This window comes from Mustela lutreola, chromosome 12 (genome assembly GCF_030435805.1).
Source record: "Mustela lutreola isolate mMusLut2 chromosome 12, mMusLut2.pri, whole genome shotgun sequence".
Lineage (NCBI taxonomy): Eukaryota > Metazoa > Chordata > Mammalia > Carnivora > Mustelidae > Mustela > Mustela lutreola.
Genome location: NC_081301.1, coordinates 69989575 through 70015420, shown reverse-complemented (window position 1 = coordinate 70015420; position 25846 = coordinate 69989575). Strand labels below are relative to the sequence as shown.

The following is a 25846-nucleotide window of genomic DNA, read 5'->3' as shown; positions in this document are numbered from 1 at the left end:
AGAATACTCAGTACTCCACCAGTACCCAGTACCCCACCAGTGAATTCCTTTTTTCCTTAAATCTGCCATAGCTAGTTGCTGTTGCTTACAGTAAGAGCACTGAACAAACAACTTCACAACAACTTTGTGGTAACAAGTATAGCATTTTTAAAACAGGACATTTTCTGTATCAGGACATTAGATGGAACACGTGCTTTTAACCTCATCTTCTTGAAAATCCACTAAAATGACCATAAAGAAATGTGTAGGGGATGTGGATGGGAAATGGACTGAGACTGGGGAAAAGGTGGAGAAGGACATAAAAGCAGAGCAAGATTTTGATTAACTCTTTTCATTTAGATTTAACTACTTACAACACTGTACAGGTTTCCTAGAAAACTGCATTTGCTGCCTATTTTCATTGGCTTCTTTTATCTTCAGAACTACTTTACGCTTCCATCTTTATGTGGTAGAGCTATTCCAAGTAGCTTCTTTAGCATTTTGGATCCGCCATTGGTATTCCTTGCATTTCCAATAGTTTCTTGTTCTCTGCCCTGACATTTACAGAAAATGTATATGATTTTTTTTAATGGATAGTTCCTTTCTCTCAATAATTCATTCATGTTGCTCCACTGTCTTTTCAGTGCTAGAGTAGAAGTATTTTACCAGCCTCTTTCTCTCCTCTTCTTGCTTACAAGTAACCTACAAGAAACTTGGAATTCAAGGGGTGGGTCAGTCAGTTAAGCACCTGCCTTCGGCTTAGGTCATGATCTCAGGGACCTGGGATCAAGCCCCATGTCGGGCTCCCTCATCAGGAGCCCTCTCTTCCCAGCTCCTCTTCTCTCTCACTATTTCTCTCTTTCTCTCAAATAAATAAAATCTTTAAAAAGAAAGAAACTTGGAGTTTGAAAATTTCACTGACATCCCCCTAAGTAAGTCATCCTCAATCTCCAATGAAGTTTGCCTGGGGCTTTCTGACCCTCATTCAATCTGAAGGCACAAACCTTTTTCCAACTCAGAATCCTCCTGCAGGGCAGGGAATTTTCACTTGTGCATGGGAGGATGAGGAGGTGGTTACAGCATTAGATTTGGCATATATATTATTACATAAATTAGATTCAACGCTAAAGCTTACTTTGGGATAATATACTTTAAATTTTGATCACTAAAGCGGCTCCTGGGTGGCTCAGTCAGTTAAGCGTCCTACTCGTGATTTCAAACCAGGTTATGATCTTAGGGTTGTGAGACTGAGCTCAGTGTTTAGCTCCACACTCAGTGAGTGGGGAGTTTGCTTGAGATTCTCTCCTTCTGTTCCTCTCATGTATACTCTCTAAAATAAATAAATAAATTTTTAAAAAGCAGCAACACTAAATTTTATATATATATACAAAATTATAAACTTTTTATCTCCATTAGTTACACATATGAACTGTTTCCTCAACCTAACTGTGAACTCTGAAGTGAGGACCCATGTCTTAGGTTTCATTTTAAATTCCTGGTTCATATACTATATGATTCAATGTTTAATTCACTGAACCTAAATTCTTAAATCTTAAATTTTAAAAAATCTTTGGATTAAGAGAAATTATAAAATCACAGATCCAACAAGGATCTTTGAAACTTTGAGGACATGTCCCAAAACTGGTCATTAACAGTTGATTCAGCTTCCAGAGAGCATTTTACCAATTTTCTGCTTAAAGAATCATAACTGCAGAACTTTTTCCCAATGTCTAGGCTGTTTCTCAATATGGTTTTATCCTATTTACTCTTAAAAAAAAATACAAAATTTTAATGGACTATACAGAATCTTCTAACGTTTATCTATGGCAGCATACAAATCCACGAAAAAAGGTATAAGAAAAAATAATTGATTACAAGAATAAGGAAATACTTTGTTACCTTGTACCTAGTACAAATTTTCAAGTACAGTTATTTGTGACTCATATAAGATTGCAATTTATCATGAATTAACCATAAGATAATCTATTATAATCTCAGTCATCATTTTTGTCTATACATTACTTCCTCTTTTAAGCATCAACCTATCACATGACTTTCTATTTTACTACTTTTTATTTGGAAGAACAGCATGATAATTCTTTGAGGAAAAAATTTTAAAATCCAACCTCCCCTCCTTTCCAAATCTCCTCATTCTCTTCTACTCTCCAACATATTTGCTTCTCTTCTAAGGTTTACTGTGTAACACCAGTAAAGTGTTTTCTTTTCTTCATTCTATTTTAGGACTTACTAGTAGACAGACTAGTAGAGGTCCAGAAACCTTTTCAGATTCTCCCTAAATTTCTAGTAAGTCCTTCTCTCAAATTATATAAAATTTTCCTTAAGCACCAGCTTAAAGATAATTCTTCTTACCCAAGATTGCAGTTCTTTAGTTTCTTCAATTACTAAAACTGCAATTAGGTATTATTTCTCTCTAACCTTCAAAACAAAAATAGTTAAATATATTAAATAATTTTGCAGGTTGGATGTATGCTTTGGAACACATGTTCAATTTAAAGAAAACAAGAGCACTATAACATTTTTTCCTTTAGAGGAATAAAACCTAAATCGCTAGGAATGAACTTTAAAAAAGTTATTTTTAAATCCAGCTGGGGAATGCCTGTACATAATGTACATACCTAGATGATATGGGTATAATGAGATAAGCTGAAGGAAATTTATAGACTCAGAATAAATCTATTTTATAATGCTACAGTCTGAATGCTTGTGCGCCCCACCTTGCAAATTCCTATGTTGAAATTCTAACCCACAAAAGGTGATGGTATTAGTAGATGGGGCCTCTGAGAGATGGTTAGCCATAAAGGTGGAGCAATCATGAATGGGATCAGTGTCTTATAAAAGAGGCTCCAGAGAGATCCTTAGCCCCTTCTACCATATAAGAGGCCTCACCAGACCATGCTGATGTACTCTGATCTCAGAACTCCTAGCCTCCATAACTGTGGGAAATAAAGTTCTGTGTGTTTATAAGCCTCCCAGTCTCTGGCAGTTCATTACTGCTACTAAAAGGACCAAGACACGTCACTATCAAGGGAATATTTGCTACTAATCTATCATTTTTTACTGTACACCCATCCATATTCCCTAGTCAAAAGGCCTTGCCATATGAAATTATTTTAAATTTAAGAAAAACCCTATAAATGATTCCTATATTAACACAAATCCCCAAATAGTAAACTCTAAATCAATGCAATTTTATAATCTGTCACTGTGTTCCTGGCAATTTGGAAGCTAGGTCCTTCTCAAATTCCTTTGGTATATTCTCATGAGAAGCTACGAACAAATACAGAATGGTCATTCTAATTCCACACTGCTGTCCAAAAATAGGAAGCAACAAATGAGGAACAAGAGAGATATTAAACAGCTGCGGTAGCCAGCTTCTTAAACAGCCTTCATGATGCTTATCTCCTGGTATTTCTACCCTCCCAGGCAGCCCCCTCCCACAATGACGAGGGCACCCATGTGTAAATAATGCATAAATGGCATAGTATGACTTCTGAGGCTAACTCATAAATGACCTCATTCAATGAGGGCAGTTGGGCAGCCCATGTGGCAAGGAACAGAAGCCTCATGCCAATAACCAGCATTAACCGGTCAGGGGTGTGAACGGACCATGTTTTAGCAGCGCCTCAAGCCCCAGGCAAGCCTTCAGATGACTGCAGCCCAGTGGGGTAATTTGTCAGGCAAATTTCTCAGGCAAAAAAAAAAGGTAACAGGTTAGCACAATAAACAGTGAATAAGAAAATGATCACTTCAGTTTGTTAAAAGTAGATAAATAAGCAAACAGATGACAAGTGCAGAGATGTAAATGTAAACAGGCCCCAAGGCTTAGAAAGCATCGGGAAGGAAAGCCTCTAGTCTGTTTCTCTCTCTCTCTCTCTCTGAGGTAGGTAATCTCTCTGAAGAAGCAAAGGGCAATCTCACAGGAAGAACAAAATATTGAGGAAAAAATACTTGAGAAGTCAGTAGAGCTTTTAAAAGTCCTAGTGTAAAGATCTTTTTTGCTGAATAATACCATAGTCATTTCTAGGACTTCCAGACTCTCATTTTTAAAAATTATCAACTGCCTGCCCCAGTCCCTGTGACAACTGCTAACCTTGGACTACTGATCTGTATTTCAAAACCTGGGAGGGGCCTGATCAGTGGTGAACGAAATCAGTGGACTGAAAGAAAAGAGTTATAGCCTGATCATTCAGTTTCAATCCTGACAATTCAGGCCTCAAATAATAAAACCCAATCGTTTAGACACATACTTCTTATTTCTTTTCTTACATACAACATTTTGAAGCTCCAGCTATGTACTGAGAGCCTTAAAACCATCTTTGTAGGTTTTAAAAACCAAAACATTACACAAATCATCCTGAGAATGAAGAATAACAAAGGGTATTTAAATTCCACAACAAATGTGGCAGCGGATAAACCAGTAAACCATTTTCAAAAATTTTTCATGGAGAAATGTCACAATGTTTCCAGTATTAACTATTTTCACTTCAACCAGATGATATAGTCTTTCCTATGACAAGACTTAAATGATCTTTCTTTAAAAATCACTCACCAGATTAACACAGAATGTTTATGAATCAATGAAAGTTAGAAACAAGCTTAAAGATCCAACTGCTGAATAAAAAAAAAAGGTGAGTAGGGACAAGACTATATACAATTAGCAATTTTATATGATAAAATAAATAAAGTAAAATCACTTTCACAGCTCCTGCACTAATACCAAAAAAAAAAAAAAAAAAATCCTAATCACTTAAAAATCACTTTTTAAAAAAATCCTAATAATTTTTTAAAAAATCAGATAGCCTTATATTTCAGTAGTTTTAACTTTTCAGTTATTTTTATGTATATATGTATGTAGATATATATATAGTAGGTTGGTAGAACGATCCTTGATTTTGATAAAGGGAAACTGCAAGTTTGGGATAGCAATCATGTATCTGCCAAGGCCAGACAGCTACTAAATGTGAGGAAATTGGGCCTGGGTATTAGTGTACATGGTTATATTATGTGGGTATTAGGGATATTTTTTTAAAACAAAGCAAGAGGGGCGCCTGGGTGGCTCAGTGGGTTGAAGCCTCTGCCTTCGGCTCATGTCGTGATCCCAGGGTCCTGGGATCGAGCCCCGCATCGGGCTCTCTGCTCAGCGGGGAGCCTGCTTCCTCCTATCTCTCTGCCTGCCTCTCTGCCTGCTTGTGATCTCAATCTGTCAAATAAATAAAATCTTAAAAAAGAAAGAAAGAAAGAAAGAAAAAAACAAAGCAAGAATCTCAATTTTTCTTTTTTTTGCATGAAACCTCCTAATGTTTAAACATTGGCAAAAGCAACCTACTATTTATAAATACTCAGTTACACAGAGCTAGCAGGCCACTACTTTTCAACCTGTTATAGTCACTCATCACCCAAAATCACACTGCTTGTTACTGGATAGAAGAGGGCCTACTGCTCAGGCCTTATTTATTTATAGACAAGAAACCATACTATCTAAAACACATATTGAAACTAGGACAGGATCCAAAATTCCAGAGAGCTTAAAAGATCTCTAATCAAAGCTCATAATAGAGAGCCATTTCCCTTCACTCTATCCCCAAATTAGTATCACCCTGCAAGCGTCATAGGCGGCTATAATACCAGTGGTCAGGCTCACGGGAGCAAGAAAGGAAGTGAGGCTGTGATCAGCTGTTGATGCCTTCAGCTACCTCCACCACATGGTGGCCCTCTGGCCCATGCCATCCCCTTCTGGGCACACCTCACACTAACCAGCTCCTGGTTGCTATTTACAGCAGCCTGTTGCTATTTGCCCAGCCTGTCAAAGACACCCAGGAAGGTGTCTGTTGGGTGACTCGGGCTGTCCCACCTGATTTGATCCTCCCATCTTTGGTGCCCCATCTAGACTGCTGTTTGCTGAACTAGATTTTTACCTACTGCTTTCAGATCCTCTCCTTTCTGCTCCCTTTGGTTTAACTTCTCTCATCTGATCCCTTCACCCTGGAGCCACCTTAAGCCAGCATAGTCAATTATTCTGCATCCAAAATAATTAAAACCTTAAGAAAAAGTAGACCATAAGTTCAAAAGGTCTTCATTAAATAACAAATTAAGTCCCTGAGCTTTTAGCATGACTGTTGAAGTAATCTCAAATTCAACACAATTTAGGATTCTACTCACAGACTGAATTAATAAAATCCTAGAACTTAATTAGTATAATTTTCAATGTAAATGTTTATAAGGGAAGCCATTCTAAGGGTTATAAAAACTCCTTAGAATTTTAAAATACTACAAAGTGATATTCTGAACAAGCAATCTACATGTAAGCAAAATTAGCTCTCTCAAAGTAATCTACTGAACATTAAAGGAAAGCAAATTTGCAAGCTATATACCAAGAGTTTGCTCGCATCAATTATTTTACACTGAGAACACTTTAACCACAAGAAAGTGATAGAAATGGTGGTTAATTTCCCAGGCCAGCCCTCAAAAGTACATTTACCTATGGAAGAGCTGAATACTATGTATCTGCAGAAAAATATAATTGCTGGGGTAATCAGATTTGAACAAAGTTGATAACCAACAAGATAAAATGGCATCTTTCTTGTTTTTTAATATAAAAAGTAGATTTAAGATATGAGAATAGTGGAACGAAGCAGAAAAAATATAAAAAAAAGACATTTAGTGAGTGCCTAATTTGTGCCAGATGCTCTACATAAATTGAAAGTGCAGGCATCTCTGTGCCCTCTTCCAAAGAAGAGGTTTGCAACTAGCAATTAAAGTTTGTACCTACTAATATAATAATGCACTACCACTTCTGTTACAAAGTATACATGTAAAAAATTACATAGTAAGAGAAAGATAAAGTGATAATTATTTTTTAAATAATTATATAGTAATTGTGCTTTAAAGAAACTCTGTTCACTAAAATATTAATAAATTTAAGTTAATGGTTCATTTTTTAAGTATCTTTATTTAAAAGCCTAGTTGTGAGTTTAGGTATTTTTCTGTTGTTGGTTTAAAAAAAACTTTATGGAAGTATAATTTACCATCATTGAAAACATCTTAAATGTACAGGTCAGTGGGTTTCAACAACTGTCCAGAGCTATCTAACCACAACACCATCCAGGTGTTGTCTATCACCCCAAAGGTTCTCTTGTGCATCTTCCCAGTTAGTCCCAAATGTCTCCCTCCTCCCCATTAAGTCTGAGGCAACCACTGCTATGCCTTCTGTCACTGCAGACTAGACATACAAGATATCTTCCAAGGGCTTCATATAAATAAAATTGTGTACAGCTGTTTCAATTCCTGATGTTACTGGGTGCTATGACTTAAAAAGATACTTTCCAGTGATAAGTAAATGCAAATGCAATAATGATTACACACATTTTCTTTCATCCTATCCAGCAATGATGGACATTTGGTTAGTAAATTCTCAACATCCCAAATGCTAAGGGGATGTTGTTAAAAACTAAAGGGAAAAGTGCTACACATTTTTGCAATGTTTAGCAAGTAAGTTTAGAATCCACTGAAACATTATTTAGATGATTTTAAACTGGGTTATAACATTTTGTTTTGTGGCTATTAATGTGACACTTGACTTTGAAAACTATGTCCTTAAAGGGAAAAGATCATTCATTCTACCTTTTCAGTAGGAAGCTGGTTTCAGGATAACCAAATTGGTTTCAGTCTCAACTGGTGAGGGGAAACTCAACTCCCATAAAAGCAAGCCAACTAATAAATGCAGGATGAATAAAATAATTGGAAACTATGATTATATTGAAGCCATAATAAAATTATTGATTGAGGCAAGTCCTATTAATTGTATAAAACACTAGATGCATTATTGATGGGGAACTGAACATATAAATAATTCCAAAATTAACACCATATGGAATCCATTAAGTCATAAAGGAGAAAACCATACATTGAAGGAATTTGATGGTTAGCACCAAATCCAGTGGTCATTTTTAGCATCCTTAATGATAATTTCGGTATCATATGTTTTCTAACACAATGCAACATATACTACTAATACAGGAGCCTATAGATTTAACTTCCAGTTCACAAGACATACAGAGAATGGAGAAACAAGTTTAAAAATACCACAAGGAAGAAACCAGAGAAATTCAAAAGGTGGAACACTCCATAAGGGATCTGGTCTCTTCCATACATCAGTGTTAGCAAAAACGGACCATACATGTGTCAGAGAGATTAAGGACACAACAATCACACACAATGTATGGTCCTGGATTAGGTACTGTTTTGGACATTTTGGATCAATGGAGGAAATATGAATGTAATACAGGTATAACTAAAAGGGAAGAATGGGCCACTGACTGGGAAAAAAAAAAAAAAAACAGTGATAAAACTGTCCTGGTGAACATAAAACAGATGGGATTTTACACACACATATGCACATGTCCTGCTTTTATAAATACAAAAAAGGGTTCTTTTTAAGGCAAGTTTCCTAAATTTCTCAAGGGTATAAATACGGGTTTTGACATGATATTTTTCACAACGAACTGACAAAACAAAGTTTCAAGCTTTTATTTTCAAAATACTCTCTTCACTATCAAGAATATGTTTTGAAAGGCACTTGCTTTTCCACTTAAAATTTCAAATAACAGGTTAAATACCACTACCCCTCAAATCTGCCTAGGTATTTGCCACTGACTTATGACAAAGGGATAAACTTACCACTCTATAAAATTATGTGATGTACTTATCTTTTTGTAAAAAGAAAAACTGAGATATCTTCTATATTTTTGGACTCTTCCACAGTGAGTAAGTGTATAAAAGACTTACTTTCACCTAGTGTGTTAACAAAGCTCCTACCATTTCAGATAGTTGCTAAAACCATTTATCAGGCCACACAAAGTGCAATACTTGGAAATACACAAAGACAAATGAATAGTTAAGCCAATAATCTCATTTCTGCCACATGTAGCACCTGACCATCTGACAAATGGGACTAACAGAGCATGGGCATATCAATCCTGTTTCAATAGCAGAGTATTTTGACTATTTTCAAAACCAAACCACCTCTGCTTTTAAGACAAAAAAAAATAAATAGAAGGACTGACACTTTATTCAAGCCTCCTCTACACTCCATATTTGATCCTTTTGAATCCTTTTGTATACACGAAGATGGAGAGGGCATTCCTTTCAGAGTGTAAAAGGATGCATAGAGAGTCAGTCCATTCGGAATATTTCCTTCCCAACAGTTCTTCCTCCAGATTTTTTGTTCTAACATTACCACACCACTTTCCAGATGAATCACTAAAAAGCATTACTATTTCCAAAATTCCTCAACAACTCTAGAAAAGGTTATCGAGGCTGCAAACCAATTTCTAGGAAACTCACTCTTTCTAAAATTCTTTAATCAGAGGATTCAACAGACTTCAACCAGATCAAATCCTCACCTCAAATCTATCAAATTCATACTCGATGTTTAATCTTTTGAGGTATCTATATTATATCTTGACACTCCTTTGCTACTATTAATAAATTTCTTTTTCTCGGGCCGTCTGGGTGGCTCAGTTGGTTAAACGTCTGCCTTTGACTCAGGTCATGATCCCAGGGTCCTGGAATTGAGCCTGGAGCCCACAGTTGGGCTCCCTGGTCAGCAGGGAGCCTGTTTCTCCCTCTCCCTCGACACCTCCTACCCTCCACTCGTGCTCTTGCACACTCTGTAATAAATGAATAAAATCTTTATTAATTAATTAATTTCCTTTTATTAGAAGTTTTTCTCCTGTTTTCTCACCTAGCATCATTTCAACTCCAAGCTTCTATTTTAGCCAACCAGTCACGGCTGCGAAGACTTTTGCTAAAGCCAAGAACTATAATCCTCCTGCTGAGCTGGCTTCTAACTCAGCAGAAGAATGAACCCAACTCAATGTCCAAATTGCTTACCTGGCACTTTACTAACCAATCAAATCTGTGCTAATTTGAGACCATAAAATCCTGAAAGGACTTCTAACTCTAAATACGTCAAATACAGAAAAATAAACTTCGACCTGCCAAAACGTAACCATAAACAAAGTCAAAAGGACAACACCAAACTTAGAGCAAATACAACAACAAATTTTCAGTAAATGTGCCAAGGAGTCACTGTTTTTATCACTGGCCGTGAAAAACAAGAGCAATAAGACTTTTAAAAGGAAATTCCTTATTTATAAAATTATCAAGTACTTTGTTTTTAACAAAACCCTTGGTTTCCAACACACTCACAGCCACCCTCTCTAGGGGTTCTTGACACTGAAGTCACCATGTCTGGCTCCCCAAAACCTGCTCCCTGCCTCCACCATCTTGGGGACATCACATCTGACCAGAGACAAATAAATGACTGACACAAGAGCAGTCGAGGCAGAGCTCTGTGTGTTCTATTCAGGAGCACATTCTCTTAAATGGAATGCTTTCAACCATTTCCCCCTTGATAATATAAAGACTTTTACTGTCACACTAAGAACCATATCTCCAGGGTCCCCTTTAATATTTTATAAACCCCAAGAATTCTGGCTGCATCCCTTTTTCTATAAAGCTGTCGTGATTTATTCTAATCCACAGGCTTCTGACCCAGGTAATGGCTAAGTAATGGGGCTAAATAATGGCACCAAATGTCCCAGTTAAAAGAGCCACCTCTCTGTACTCTTTTTCTTAACTCGCATAGGCTTTTTATCCCCCCTCTAAGAATTTTTGGTACTAAGCACAATGAACACCACGAGAGATAAGGGGGGAAAAAAAAAAACAAAAGCAAGACATCTGGGTAAGCTTAAGAAGTCAAATTTTAGTAGACCTAATCTACAACCAGTGTTTTCACACATTCAGAGATGGTAAGAAAACAGCCCTATCCCAGAAACATTTCTTCTGTGAACGCAAGATGAAAATAAGAGCAAAAAGGCCTTAATCACATTTCCTAATGATTTACCTTAAACATAGAAAAGGAAATTATGAAAAGTTTAGGTGTAATTTCAGCCAGTACCACCAACTTCTGGTTTAATCACTGTATATTCCAAATTATTAAACCAGAAAATAATTTCCAAAAGGAGGAAGGCATGACAGAGGCAAGTAGCAAGTTGGGGGAAGAAAAAACTTATCTAAAGAACTTCAGAAACAATCCCCTTATTGTGGATGGCAGCAGAAGACACATCCACTCACTATTCTTCTCCAATGAATAGGACAGCTAGCTTCCACACCAACAAACAAAAAGATAAGGGGCACTACTCTGGAGGAGCCCTCAGCCTACTCTGGAAAAACTGTTGCTAAGGTACCCCTGCAGATGAATGTACTAGGCACTGATAAAATGTGACTCTAAAAACAAAATCTTCCATGATCCTTATAAATAAATGAAATTTATAACTCTTGTGTAAATACTGGCTATTCCAAACTGTATTTTCCAATGATTCAAATAAATCTCAGCGGGGGGGGATGCCTGGGTGGCTCAGCAGGTTAAAGCCTCTGCCTTCGGCTCAGGTCATGATCTCAGGGTCCTGGGATCGAGCCCCACATCGGGCTCTCTGCTCAGCAGGGAGCCTGCTTCCTCTTCTCTCTGCCTGCCTCTCTGCTTACTGTGATCTCTGTCTGTCAAATAAATAAATAAAATCTTAAAAAAAAAAAAAAAAACTTCAAATAAACCTCGGGACGCCTGGGTGGCTCAGCTAAGCAACTGCCTTCAGCTCGGATCATGATCCTAGGGTCCTGGGATGAAGTCCCGCTTTGAGCTCCTTGTTCAGCAGGAAGTCTGCTTCTCCCTCTGCCTGCCGCTTGCCCTGCTTGTGCACGCTGTCTCTGACAAATAAATAATAAAGTCTTAAAACAAAAAAAGACCTCTGAGTGTCTTATGTAACCTATATAGTATGTAAAACTTGACCTACAACACTGACTATGTCCTCATGCTAGACGCTTTCATGAGAATGGAGAAAATCCATGAGAATAGATCTAAGAGTCAAACCTTAGTTAGGAAAAAATGGACTATATTCAAATTATAAAGCACTCTTACCTCATGTGACACACTTTGATGTTTTTCTAGGAAAAAAAATCAATTATTGCTCCTGACTCCACTTAAACAACTTCACTAAATGGATCATAGGTTTATAAAAACACAGCTTTGGGGGCATTATCTTCTAACCTTAAGTGCTGTAACACATACTGTTGATCAATTTTTTAAAAAATAGGCTTTTTAAAGAGCAGTTTTAGGTTCAGAATAGCAAAGCTAAGTAAAAGGTACAGAAATCTTCCATATACTCTGTCCCTCCAAATATGCACAGTCTTCCCTGTTGATCAAATCTTAAAAAGCAAAACATGTTCTTTCTGGAAAGAAATCAAGATATTATCTTAGAAAAAGTAATTTCCAAATTCCAACTGCAATTTTAAGTACCACTGTTGTATACATTTTCACTAATATGTTGGGAAATCAGTTAAATACTTACCATGTAACATCCAATAAGGAAAGCAGCATTCGCTTGTTTTCTCTGATCAGAGCCAGTAAAATGAATAATTTTCTTCCTCATCATTGTGATGGACTACATAAAGATAAACAGGTGTTAGTATTTTCTCTTTAATTTCAAGTTTTCTATAACTTCATTTTGTGATGAAGACAAATTTCAAACCTTACAATGTATAGGCATTCACCTTAGCAAGATCTTTAAAATGATAAACTTTGATATCCCAAAATACCATGTACCTTCCCATAGAAGAAATGTTTTTAGATTAGGATGAAAGTACAGTTAAGGAGTAGGGAGGGGCTTGGAGTATAAGCTCTTAAAGAATACACAAGATGCTGGAAAAGGCAGTGGGAGACTTTGCTTTCCTTCTCCTATTTTGCGTTCTAAATCAATTCCCAAAACGATTATAATTAAAAGGGTATATTAAAACAGGCAGAAATAACTCATTCTGTTAGAAATCAAGATGATGAATGGGGTAAGAGGGTAGGGGGAGGGTAGAGAAGAGATAACAGAACAAAAGTGGACTCTTACTTGGTGATGTTAATGTTGTTCTTGATTTGATAACCAAGATGATTACCTACATATATTCAGTTTGTGAAAATTCATTGAACTGTGCCCTCAAGATCTGTATCTATTTCTGTACTTCAATAAACAGTTAAATAGAAAGGGTATGGAATTTAAAAACCCAAAAAAGCACATGATTATAGTTAGCACCTCCTCACCTGTATTTCACTAACATGAGCAGAAACAGATTCAGGTAAGCATAAGGGAAAGGATATATTCAGTTCAAAAAGCACACATTTCTTGATTTCTGTGAGTCAATGATGTACATGTACATTATTTTCCTTTAGTTGTTTCCAAAGAGTAAGAGATCCAAGTTGATTTTAAAAAAACAAAACCAAAACCCAACCAGCCATAGAGGAACACAAGCACAAGACACTTTAATTCAAACTCTCAACACACTTTTGTCACTAATTGACTAGGCAGTAATGTTTCCATCAGGTTGGGTGGTCAACACCCTGAAAGAAGTTGTTTTGGTAAATGACAAAAAATTAAAAGAAGAAAAAGAAAAAAAAAAGGACCGATATGTCAATATATTCTTGGTTGAGTCAAAGGATAAAAGGTGGAGTACAGGAAAGGAAAAGAAAAGTCTTTCAAAATTAAAGCAAAGAAACATAGGCGGGTGGCCTCAGGGAGGAAATTATTTTTAGCTTCCCAGCCCTGTATGAACAAAAGACCAGCCATTAGCAACTGGAAAAAAGAAGGAGGGTGTGGCCATAAATATACAAGACCATAAACTTATATTCCTATTCAAGAGAAAAATAAAGTCCAGAGAGAAGAGTCTCCATCTCTACATAAATCTGTAGGGCAAACACATATAATACAAAAAAGAAAAGGCAATGCTACAACTTCCATTTTGCAAATTAGTAACTCCTTTGACAGGTGCTTCTAACATTTACAATGGGGAATTTTAGGTTTGACACTCAAGGAAAAAAAAAATCTGCCTCACTCATAAATTTGCAATATAATTTAATTTTTAACTGAAAATAAATTATAGGCACCTGGATGGCTCGGTCGTTAAGCATCTGCCTGCAGCTCTGGTCATGATTCCAGAGTCCTGGGGTCAAGTCCTACATGGGGCTCCCTGGTCAGTGGGAAACCTGCTTCTCCCTCTCCCACTCCCCCTGCTTGTGTTCCCTCCCTCACTGCCTTTCTGTCAAATAAATTAATAAAATCTTAAAAAAAAAAAATAAAATAAATTTTATTTCTTTCTGTGTTACTAGGATGATAAGTAATCAATTGGATAAAGCTGTTTTTTAAGAAATACCTACCCTTAAATCCAGTATTTTCTACTTTAGAATTTACAGTGACTAATTTGGACTTGCTAAGCAGTACATAAACACTTTTTATTGATGTGACTGTAACTTAGAAGTTTTTTAAATAAAGGAATGGGGTCTGAGATCAAAGTAACAGAAATACACTTTTGCAACTCTCATACACAGTCTTAAAGAGAGGCTGTTTGCCCCTGCTTTCCTTGCTCCTTAATGTATATATAAAGGTGGGGGTAAGGAGTCACAAGGAGTACAACTATCATGGGAGATTAAGGATAGAATGGAAGTAAAATGAGCCAATACTCTTTATAAAGTAATAAAGCACTCTGTCAAAGTAAAGGCAGAAAGAACAATAACCAAAGCAAGGGAAATTTCTCTTGTTAGGTATCAGTTCCATTAGATCAGATAGCAAGAGGTCTCACTTTATTAACCAATTTCTACTTTGGCTTTTCAAGTATCTGAGCATTACCAATCCAAACCAGAACAAAATGACCCAATCAAGCTTAAACCATTCAGTCAAAACTCTGAACAAGAAACATATATACACTATTATTATTTAAAACAAAAATCACATTGGGCGCCTGGGTGGCTCAGTGGGTTAAGCCGCTGCCTTCGGCTCATGTCATGATCTCAGGGTCCTGGGATCGAGTCCCGCATCGGGTTCTCTGCTTCGCGGGGAGCCTGCTTCCTCCTCTCTCTCTCTCTGCCTGCCTCTCTGCCTACTTGTGATCTCTCTGTGTCAAATGAATAAATAAAATCTTTAAAACAAAACAAAACAAAAATCACATATATGTCCCAAACAACACTGCAGTGAAAAATAACTTTTTTTTTTTAAGATTTTTTTTTTTTTTTTTGACAGAGAGAGATCACAAGTAGGCAGAGAGACAGGGAGAGAGAGAGGAGGAAGCAGGCTCCCTGCTGAGCAGAGAGCCCGATGCGGGACTCGATCCCAGGACCCTGAGATCATGACCTGAGCCAAAGGCAGCGGCTTAACCCACTGAGCCACCCAGGAGCCCCTACTTTTTTTTTTTTTTAAATAAAAAAGAGAGGTATGTTTTTCTTTCTTTTCCCTCCCCAGAATTGGGCTAACAATTATTACCTAAGTCAAATTTTAAGTAAAAAAGATTTTACCTTTAATTTCTTATTTATCTTGCAACAGTATCTGTAAACCATTGCCAAATTGAGTGGTCCAAAATCTGCGTAGAAGCTTTAAAAATGAAAAACAAAAACATACATATACATTCCAGATCTTCTAAATTTTATAAATGCCTTTTTGGAACTACAATATCTAACTACGACAAGAATGCATACACCAAACTGTTATTGGTTAACAATGTTAATGATACTGCTGTACTAGTGGTAAACTAGTGGTATTCTGGTAAGGAATGCCTACTAAAAAATATAACAAGGGCTACAGTGCTTAATTCCAGCTTCAATAATATCTGACTAAAAAAGCTGTTTTCCCACACATTTTCCCACATTTTACTTATAACTATACTAGTTTATATCTCATATGTACTTTAAGCTGCTAGACTTCAAATATAACTTGTTAAATTTAGGAATGTTCCTTCATTTTGATATTTGCCCTAAGGGTCTACTTTATTACCAAGGGTTATACTACCAAGAAAAAAGTACTTGGCAATTATCAATCAACAGATTTGTAATTTTCCAAGGCTATTCTATTTACAAACATACCTTTAGATTCTTCAAAATAAAAAAAAAGTTACTAGCAATCGTTTAAAAAAGCAGTACTTACTTCTCATATTCAAGTTCATTATCTATGCTGAAATAATGTACATTTGATGAACTCTTTGGTCTGCTGTAGAGAATGGCAAAACAAAGGCGATCTGAAATGGAAAAATTGCAATGTTCCTTCCTTCAGGTTATTAAAAAAAGTTTCATATATCATGATGCAACTCTTTTCAGATTAAGTCATATTTTTATTTTTTTCATGCATGGTAAGGGTGCCAATGGGTAATTTCAAAGTGTTCAGCTATTTTGGTGGGTAACAATAAATAAGCAACATTTTTAAAGGAGAAATTGTTAAAATCATAAATCTCAATAGCAATAAGTAGTTTTTCACAGCAATATGGCTAGGTTTCTAGAGGAACCTCTCATTACAAAACTTTGGTTCCCCTGGGCTAAGAAATTTCAGCAAACAGCATCATGCATTGGATAGGCAGATTACTTGTGCTCTGTTTCAGTAGGTTTTCAAGCCATCCTAAAAAAAATGGTTTCAATAGGAAACTATTTTTTTAAGTAGAAGCTAAAGAATGCTGTCAAAATAGCTGCAAAATTAACATTTGCTTCTGTAGAACACAAACAACAAAACAAACCATAAGTTTATTCAACTATTCTTAGGGATCACTACTTTTGTAGTTATTTTTACAATTAGACAAATTACCATTACAACAGAAGCAATGAGAGGTTTCTCCAAGATGAGTGAGATGAACTTGTGTTGCATAAATGCAGTCAGGCTGCTGTGACCTTTAGCAAGAATGGTAAGGAGCAGTAATGCTCAGAGGCTCCACCCTTCCTCCCTTGCCTCACCCCCCAAAAAGTTGCCTTAAAATCCACGGTGAAGCAGTCACCTGCAATACCTACTAGTGGTGCTAAATAGTGCTAATAGAATACTTATTTACACTCAGATTGTAGCAAAATCAAGTATAGTCTTCAAAATAGTTTAAAAGAAACAATGCCAGCTGGCATCCGTTCCCCAAATGGTAATTTAAACAATTTTTGTCTGCAGTTCAACTCACACAATTGCCGTGTTTATTTCCTTGCAAACTCCTCAACTGAAATGTCTCGTAACCACAAACACTCAAACAGATGACGGAGCTGATTCCTTGCTAACCACAAATGACCCTTGATCCCTGTGCAGAGTGACCTAGGATTCTGCTCCCGTGGGTGAGTAGGGGCAACTCCTCTGCCAGCCAGGGGTGGAAGGACACCAGGTTCCCAACTGCACACATCTGTGCGGATTCGCCCCAAAGCAAGACCGCGCCTGGGGACAAGGAGTCCCGGGAAGCCACCCACGCCCGTGAGACAGCATCGGCCGGGCCCAGAAGTTGAAGGGCGGCTCTTGGCCGGTAGTAGGTGCCTCTTCGCCTCCCCTGGCACGGCCTGACACCCCCTAAATACGGCTGTCACAGTCACTCCCGGGACAGGCAAGCCCCGCGCCACCCCACTCACCTTTGATCACCTCCACCACCAGAGGGGTCCCTGCGCCCTCCCGGCTCATGATTCCAAAGCATCTGGAAGGCGGGGCGGAGGGGAGGACCGGGTGGCCAGGGAACAACCAGCCGCTGAGAGAGGAGGCGCCGCGACCACACCCCCAAAGTTTAAAAAAACAGAAAGTTTAAAGGGCCGCGCCCAAGGGCAGGGCACAGCGACGCCCCTCGGTCACCCTCCACAGGGCAGACGCGGGCCAGCCAACCCCGGAAGTTCAAAACTTCTCAAACGTCCCCAAACGAAGCAGCGAGGGAGTGGGACGCAGACCAGCCCCAGCCGCTCGGGCTGAGCGTCGGCCCGATATTCTGCAGCTCCAGGCCAGGCCCCGCAGCAATTCTGCACTTGAAGTCGGGGCCTGCAGCAAAGCGTGGGAGAGGGAATGCCAGCCTCGGAAAACAAGCAGCTCCAAAAGCCATTAAAAGGACTTGTCAGAAGAGACAGGCTCGGTGGGGATCTGCCAAGCGACGAGAGGGCCCTCCTACAGCCGCGCACTCAGCTGCTCTCGCCGCCGCCGCTAGGGGGCGCTCTGGCCAGTCCGGATAGAGGAGGCAGGGTGGTGGGCCGGACTTCGTCCTGTCCTGGGTCAGGTTGGGTCCAGACCCTCTGGATGCCGGCTTGCGCCAGTGCTGGCATCTCATCTAAAATGGGCTTTCCAAAAACGGTTCCAGATTTAAAGGTAAGCCTAAAAACTGAGGCCAGGCGTTTCTTTAAAGGCCTTAGATTTCGCCTCAGGAAAGCCCTGGGATGGTTGAAAAATATTCGGACAAAATACGAAGCATCAATACAATATGAAGCATCCATTTAAAGTATTTTCTAAATCTGTTTAACTGTTTAGTCTCAAGTGAAAAAAAATTATGATACAGTGTGTGTATGGTCCGGATTTTGTTACATATATTGGTGCAGGGGCCGTGGCTGGTTTTCGTTTCCCCTTGTTCTTTTTCCAAATTTCCGACAGAAAAACTATTGTTTTATCCATGAAAAAATTTGCAATGACTCTCCCTTACAGAGAAAAGCAATACAGTAACAACTCCTTCCCCTAAATTACTTATAGTCTCAATACAAACATACACATTATATTACAGTATATACATATTTGCCTCAAAAGTAAGCCTGTATACCTCCTAACCTTATTCTAAAATTTCTGGAGGGATCAAAGGCTTTAAATGTAAAAAAAAAAACAATGAATTATTTCTGTGCTCTCCGAGTAGGCCTTTCTAAATGAAACAAAATCTAAAAGCCATAAGAGAATTAACTACTAAATTGATACACATTTTTAAAATGGTCTTCATGTCAAATAAACATAGTCAAGAGATAAACTGGAAAAATATTTTTAAAATTCATCTCATCTTATGCTGAACTTCAAAATACAAACTGAAACTACAAGGTACTATTTTGCCTTCTGACTGGCAAAAATCAAAAGAGTTTGATAAGGCATCCTATTGGTGAGTCTGTAGGGAAACAGGCACTTTCACATTTTCTATGGATAGGAATATAAACTGGGACAACCTCCTTGAAAGGCAAGGAAGGGTAATTTGGCAAAATGTTCAAGACTGAAAACTGGCAAGACTGCCAAGAGAGGGGGCATCTAAGTGGCTCAGATGGTTAAGCAGTGACCTTCAGCTCAGGTCATGATCCCAGGGTCCCAGGTTGGAGCCCTACATAGGAGTCCCAGCTTAGTGGGGAATCTGCTTCTCCATCTACCCCCTCCCTTCCCCACCATTTTTTTTTTTTTTAAGATTTTATTTATTTTATTTGACAGAGATTACAAGTAGGCAGAGAGGCAGGCAGAGAGAAAGAGAGAGAGGAGGAAGCAGGCTCCCTGCTGAGCAGAGAGCCCGATGCGGGACTCGATCCCTGGACCCTGAGATCATGACCTGAGCCAAAGGCAGCGGCTTAACCCACTGAGCCACCCAGGGCACCCCCAACCCTTCTTGTACATCTCTCTCTCACTCAAATAAATAAAATATTAAAAAAAAAAAAAAAAGATTGCCAAGATAGGCTCCTATTTAAATACTACCATAGTGTATGTATAGTATATATACTCATTTGTATGACTGTACATGAAATCTCGCATAGCAAATATCCAGAAGGAATACAAGAAACTGGTAGTAGTGGATGTCTTACAGAGGGAACCTGGGTGTTCAGAAACACAGAAGGGTAAGTGAGATTTATGCCTTTCTAAAAACTTTCAAATTCTGTACCATATATTACCTGTTCAAAATTATGAAGCTTTGAAAAGTGAACTTGCAAGCTAACAGCATTTTTCCAAAGCTGACTCTTCATCAAGATACAAAACATGGTAAGCACAGTACAAGGCAACCTGGAAAATGTCCTTTGTGCACATTTAAAGAAGAGAACTAGTTAGTAACTTCTTTTGATTTCTACCTACATATATCTTGAAATCGAGTTTCTTTTAACAAATCCAAGTAAAACTGAGTATACCTAGAAGGAAGTGGGAAGAGATGTTTTATTATTACAGGGAAGAAAAAAAGAATCACTGGTTTTTGATGTCCAATTATCCTTGTAGAATATATTCTCAATACTCTATTGTTAGGATATTGCAATAACCTGTTACAGAGACTAGAGTGCTAAGATGAGAGCTATTTATTAGAAACCTGGAGCTAGAAACAGGGGTCTTTACAAAGTTTTGCTTAAAGGTTCATGATTAAAATATAAACCTACTGTAAACCCACATATCTTCCACTTAACGGTTCTGTTGTCAAAAACAGAAAACCTGGTGATTCACAGACCTGTACCCCTGGGGATAAAAATATATGTTTATAAAAAATAAAAAAAGTATAAAAAAAAAAAAAAAAAAAAAACAGAAAACCAAAGTTTTAAAGTAATAAATCTTCTTTCCTATATATGCCTGTCATATAATGTTGCCTCTCTTTCTTCTCTGGGTAACATGATAACAGTAGAAGGAAATAAAATCTCACCATTTTAAAATGCTAACAAAAACTTTCAACATCCTCATGCCAAAGTTGTTTGTTTTGACTTGGCTTTTTGGCCTCCAATTTGCTAATTCTTCCTTTAATAACTATGTTAAATAAATGAAAAACATTCTCCTGCATAACAACTGTAGATATTTGGGGATAATCAATCAAACAGAGGGCTATGATCTAAACCAAGTGAGAAATATATATAGGAGTCAGGTGGCACTGATAAAACAGTATATACCACTTTTTTTTTTTAAAGATTTATTTATTCAACAGAGAGAGATCACAAGTAGGCAGAGAGGCAGGCAGAGAGAGAGAAGGAAGCAGGCTCCCTGCTGAGCAGAGAGCCCGATGCGGGACTCGATCCCAGGACCCTGAGATCATGACCTGAGCCGAAGGCAGTGGCTTAACCCACTGAGCCACCCAGGCGCCCAGTATATACCACTTTTTAAAAGAAAATTTTAAAAACTCTACTTGGACATAATAGACACAATGGACTTTCTACTATTTCTCTTTACCCCTGAAACTGAACTGACTTCACAGATCCTGGCAGAGCAGCTAGAGACATACGCAGCTTCCCTACAGTATAAGGGATCTCACCACAAGAAAAGCAGAAAGGAAGATGCTTATACCTGTGGAACAAAAGAGAACAGGTAAAAAAAAATAAACCAGTCTCCACCTGAGAGAGAAGGCAACAGACATCAAGCTCTCATCTATATTAGTCATGCATCTTTGAAGGGAAGAAATGACCAAGGGGAGCAGAGGAAGAATGTTAATGAAAGCATGGATTTAAAAAAAAAGAAAACCATGACAGCAAGCTATTATTGAGAATTTAGTGCCAGGTATTGTATTAATATAAGTTCATTACAACCTATGAGGTAGATACTACTATTGCTACTATCAGTATTTTTCAGGAAATGAAACCTAACCCCTTAAAGAAGCAAAGTGACTAACCTAATAAGCAAGGTCCCCAAACCTGTGGTAAAGTAGCAGAATTAGAACAGGACACTAGATTGAAGCCTGAGATTTCTAAAATCCCTGCCTCAGAGACTTGCCCTAATATAAATCATGAATAATTAAAACAGTATGATTTTAGAACAGCAAAAGATAAATATGGACCTAGGCATATATGAAAACTTAGTAAATGAGGAAAATGATACTTTAAGTCAGTCACAAATAAGAGGCAGATATCTACAGGTATAAAAAGAGAGTGAGATCCCATCCTACGTATAATATAGGAAAAAAAAGATTATATAATTTTTAAAAAGATGTCAGATAACTATTAAAATATACTGAATAGTTTTATAATTTAAATGGGGAATTTCAGGGGTTCCTGGGTGGCTCAGTTGGCTAAGCATCTGTCTTTGGCTCAGGTCATGATCCCAAGGGTCCTGGCTATCTCTCTCTCTCTCTCTCTCTGTCAAATAAATAAATAAAATTTTTTTTAAATGGTGAATTTTCAAGCATGACACAAATCTTAGGCCATACAGGAAAAAAACAGAGACTTAGGGGAAAATATATAATAAAGAGTTAATCATCACAACAGATAAAAATTACCTACAAAACAATATAACAACCTAACAGAAAATAAAACTCTACAAAGGCTATAAATAGCCAATTCAGAAAAGTATACAAACAGTCAATGGCATATGAAAAGAACACCTTCCCAGTGGCTGACTCATCATTTAAAAAACAAAAACAAACAAACAAAACCCTATAATCATGAACAGATTACAGAAGAAAGCCACATGATTATCTCATTAAATACAGAAAAAGGAATCATTAAAACCAAGTCAGTTCCAATTAAGTCTTTGTATAATGACCCTAAAGGAGAACATCCTTAACCTGATAAAGTGTATCTTCCAAATACCTCTACCAAATATTATACTTCATGCTTTAATTTGTAAGCCTCTCCCTGAAATAAAAAAAAAAAAAGACAACAACTCCTATCATTATAGTAACTGGAGGTTCTAGATAATGCCAAAGAAAAAGAAACGAGAGAGAAGAATTGGAAAGGAGCCAGCTGTCCTTATTTACAGACAATCATTATTTTCCTAAAAAATACAAGAGAATCTGTAGGCAAACTATTAAATAACCTAATAAACTTCTGCAGAGTTTCTAGATATAGATGGTTAACATACAAAACCCAACATTTTTTTCTAAATATCTGTAATAACTAACTATGAAATACAATAGAAAAAAACAAGTGTATATCCTCTATGAATATATGGGAAGATACAGCAGATTTATAATTGGGAAGGTTCACTACCAAAAGATGGTGATTGCCCTCAAAATAAAGGCAATTCTTATTAAATTCTCAATAGAGCTTTTTGTGGAATCTGACAAGCTGATCCTAAAATTAATCCAGGAGATCACAGGGCCAAGAAGAACTGAGACCACTTTGAAAACGAAAAGGTAAGGGGAGACATCTGGGTGGCTCAGTCAGTTGAGTGTCTGCCTTCTAATCAGGTCATGCTTTGGGTTCTAGTCCCACATCAGGCTCCTTTCTCAGCAGGGAGCCTACCTCTCCCTCTGCCTGTGTACACACTGTCTCTGGCAAATAAATAAATAAAATATTTTTTAAAAAATAGTAAAACTTAAAATAATCTGACACAGACAAGAATAGACAAAAGGTAAAGACAAGAGCCCAGAAAGAGGCCACATATACATGGAAATTCCAGAGATGGAATTACAGATCAGTAGGAAAATTAAGAATATTCAATACATGGTATGGGGATAACTGGGTGTGTATACTGTCAGAGACGGCAGGAGGGAGAAGATCTGATCTCACGTCATATGCCACCTAGCCCCAAAGAAGAAAAAAAATCTCACGTGGATTAAAATCTTAGATTTGAGAATAAAGTTTGAAAAGTTTTTAAAGAAAATATGGAAAAACAAAAGCAAAGGGATGGATTTTTTAAAAAACAAAACATAAAAAGTACCAACTATAAAGCAAAAGTTTAAGAAATTTGGTCACATAAAGATTTGATGCTTTGTTCAGTACAAGATCCCATAAACAAAAAATGTTTTCTTTTTAAAGATTTTATTTATTTGGGCACCTGGGTGGCTCAATGGGTTAAGCCACTGCCTTTGGCTCAGGTCATGATCTCAGGGTCCTGGGATACAGCCTCGCATCCAGGGAGCCTGCTTCCCCCTCTTCCTCTGCCTGCTTCTCTGCCTACTTGTGATCTTTCTCTCTGTCAAATAAATAAATAAAATCTTAAAAAAAAAAAAAAAAGATTTTATTTATTTGACAGAGACACAGTGAGAGAGGGAACACAAGCAGGAGGAGTGGGAGGGAGAGAAACAGGCTTCCCGCGTAAAAGGGAGCCTGATGCGGGGCTCGATCCCAGAACCCTTGGATCATGACCTGAGCCGAAAGCAGACACTTAATGACTGAGCCACCCAGGCGCCCCCTCATAAACAAAATTTAAAAAGATAATTCACACACTAGAAGACAGGTACAATGCATAAAAGCAAAAGATGATTAGTATCAGAATTTACGATCCACTATAAGTCAAAGAGAAAAAAGATAACACCCCAATAAATATATGGGCAGAATATGGGAATAAGAAATTCACAAAAGAAGAAACCTAACTGTCCTTTCTCACTCTTCTTTTTAGGACCTATGAGTATAAGGATGGTTTTAGTCTATGCTATGCTTTGTGATGAACTGAGATGGTTGCTCAGGAAAGGCTATGGCAACAACTAACCCTGAAATCTTAATGTTCTAGTTTACTCCAACAGAGGCTTATTTCTTGTTGGTGCTACATGTGCATCATCGGTAGGGGGGTGGATGACATAGTCATCCAAGGATCCAGGATGACAGAGCCTCCATCAGTTAGCAGATGCACCATCTGGAATTTATCCTTGTAGCTGGTTGTCCAATTAGCCAGTGACTGCTTACATAAGTAATTCCAGTTGCCTGCAGATCTAAATGCACACAGATATAAACCAAGTCCCATAATTTTACCAGTAATAATGCCTACATTTTAAACTTTATCTGTGTAATTCCCATGTTCCTGTATCAATCGGTCTGGAACTAAGGTAGGGAAAAGAGTAATTGTATCTGAAGAGATCCCAACATCTTCCCCCAATGTTACAGTAGTCTCCATACTCACCTGTATTTCCTAAATATTTTATAAATGAATTTTTTAAAAGGAAGCCATTAGAAGAACTATGAAGGATTTCATACCTTCCAAATCACTAGAGCAAGAGAAAATAAAACTAAGAAAATGTGATCAAGGCACCAAACAGCTAAGAAAAATATGACAAACAGAAAACAGAGTGAGATGGTAAGAGTAAGTCCGAATATATTAATAAAGTATAAAACACTTAAATTCCTCTTTAAGACTTTCATATTGATTTTAGAAGTATATACTATTTAATAAAGACTACTAAAACAAAGCCTATAGGAATTTCATTTAAATGAAAGGATAGAATATGGTACCCCATTTATTGCACTTCACAGATACTACAATATTTGCAAATTGAAGGTTTGTGGCAACATGGCATTAAGCAATCTCTTGGAGCCATTTTTTCCAACAGCCTTTGCTCACTTTGTGTCTGTGTGTCACATCTGGGTAATTCTTACATCAAACATTTTCATTATTATATATGTTATGGTGAGCTGTGATCTTTGATGTCACTATTGTAATTGTTTTGGGATACCACAAACCACATCCATATAAGATGGTAAACTTAATCGATAAATGTGTATATTCTGTCCACTCCACCAACTAGCCTTTTCCCCATCTCTCTTCCTCCTCCTCAGGCCTCCCTTATGCCTGAGAAACAACAATATTGGAATTGGCCTCTAAATGTTCGAGTGAAAGGAAGAATTACACATCTTTCACTTTAAACCCAAAGGTAGAAATCACTAAGTTTGGTGAAGGGGGCATGTCAAAAGCCAAGATAAGCTGAAAGCTAGGCCTCTTACACAAAAAGCAGAGTTGTGAATGCAAAGAAAAAGTTCTTAAAGAAAATAAAAAGTGCTACTCCAGTGAACACATTAATGATAAAAGTGAGACAGCCTTATTGCGGATTTGGGGAAAGTTTTTGAGACATGGATAGAAGATTGCACTAGTCATAACATTCCCTTAGGCCAATGCCTAAGCCAAAGCAAGGCACCATCTCTCCAATTCTGTGAAGGCTGAGAGAAATGGGTAAACTACAGCAGGAAAGTCTGAAGCTAGCAGAGGTTGGTTCATAAAGTTAACAGAAAGAAGCCATCTCCATGACATACAAGTACAAGGTGAAGCAGCAAGTTATCCAGGAGATCGAGCTAAGGTCATTAATGAAGAGGGCTATACTCAACAGATTTTCAACATAGATGAAACAGCCTTCTATTGGAAGATGTCATTTAGGACTTTCATAGCTAGTCAACGCCTGGCTTCAAAACTTCAAAGGACAGGCTGACTCT

General features: G+C 37.6%; 1 protein-coding gene across 18 annotated transcripts in view; it reads right to left on the bottom strand.

Moving 5' to 3' along the window:
* Positions 1-25846, bottom strand: part of CDC14B (cell division cycle 14B) — a 105294-nt gene that overhangs the window by 39844 nt on the left and 39604 nt on the right. For 15 of the 18 annotated variants that reach the window (XM_059143437.1, XM_059143432.1, XM_059143420.1 and 12 more), the window contains exons 2-4: positions 16011-16101; positions 15386-15461; positions 12408-12500 (exon numbers count right to left, since the gene is read on the bottom strand). In XM_059143437.1, the coding sequence (XP_058999420.1) occupies positions 12408-12500; positions 15386-15461; positions 16011-16101 (260 nt within the window). Of the gene's footprint in view, positions 1-12407; positions 12501-15385; positions 15462-16010; positions 16102-17446; positions 18004-25846 lie in introns of those variants that run through there. The other 3 variants (XM_059143421.1, XM_059143435.1, XM_059143436.1) reach the window with 3 other exon arrangements.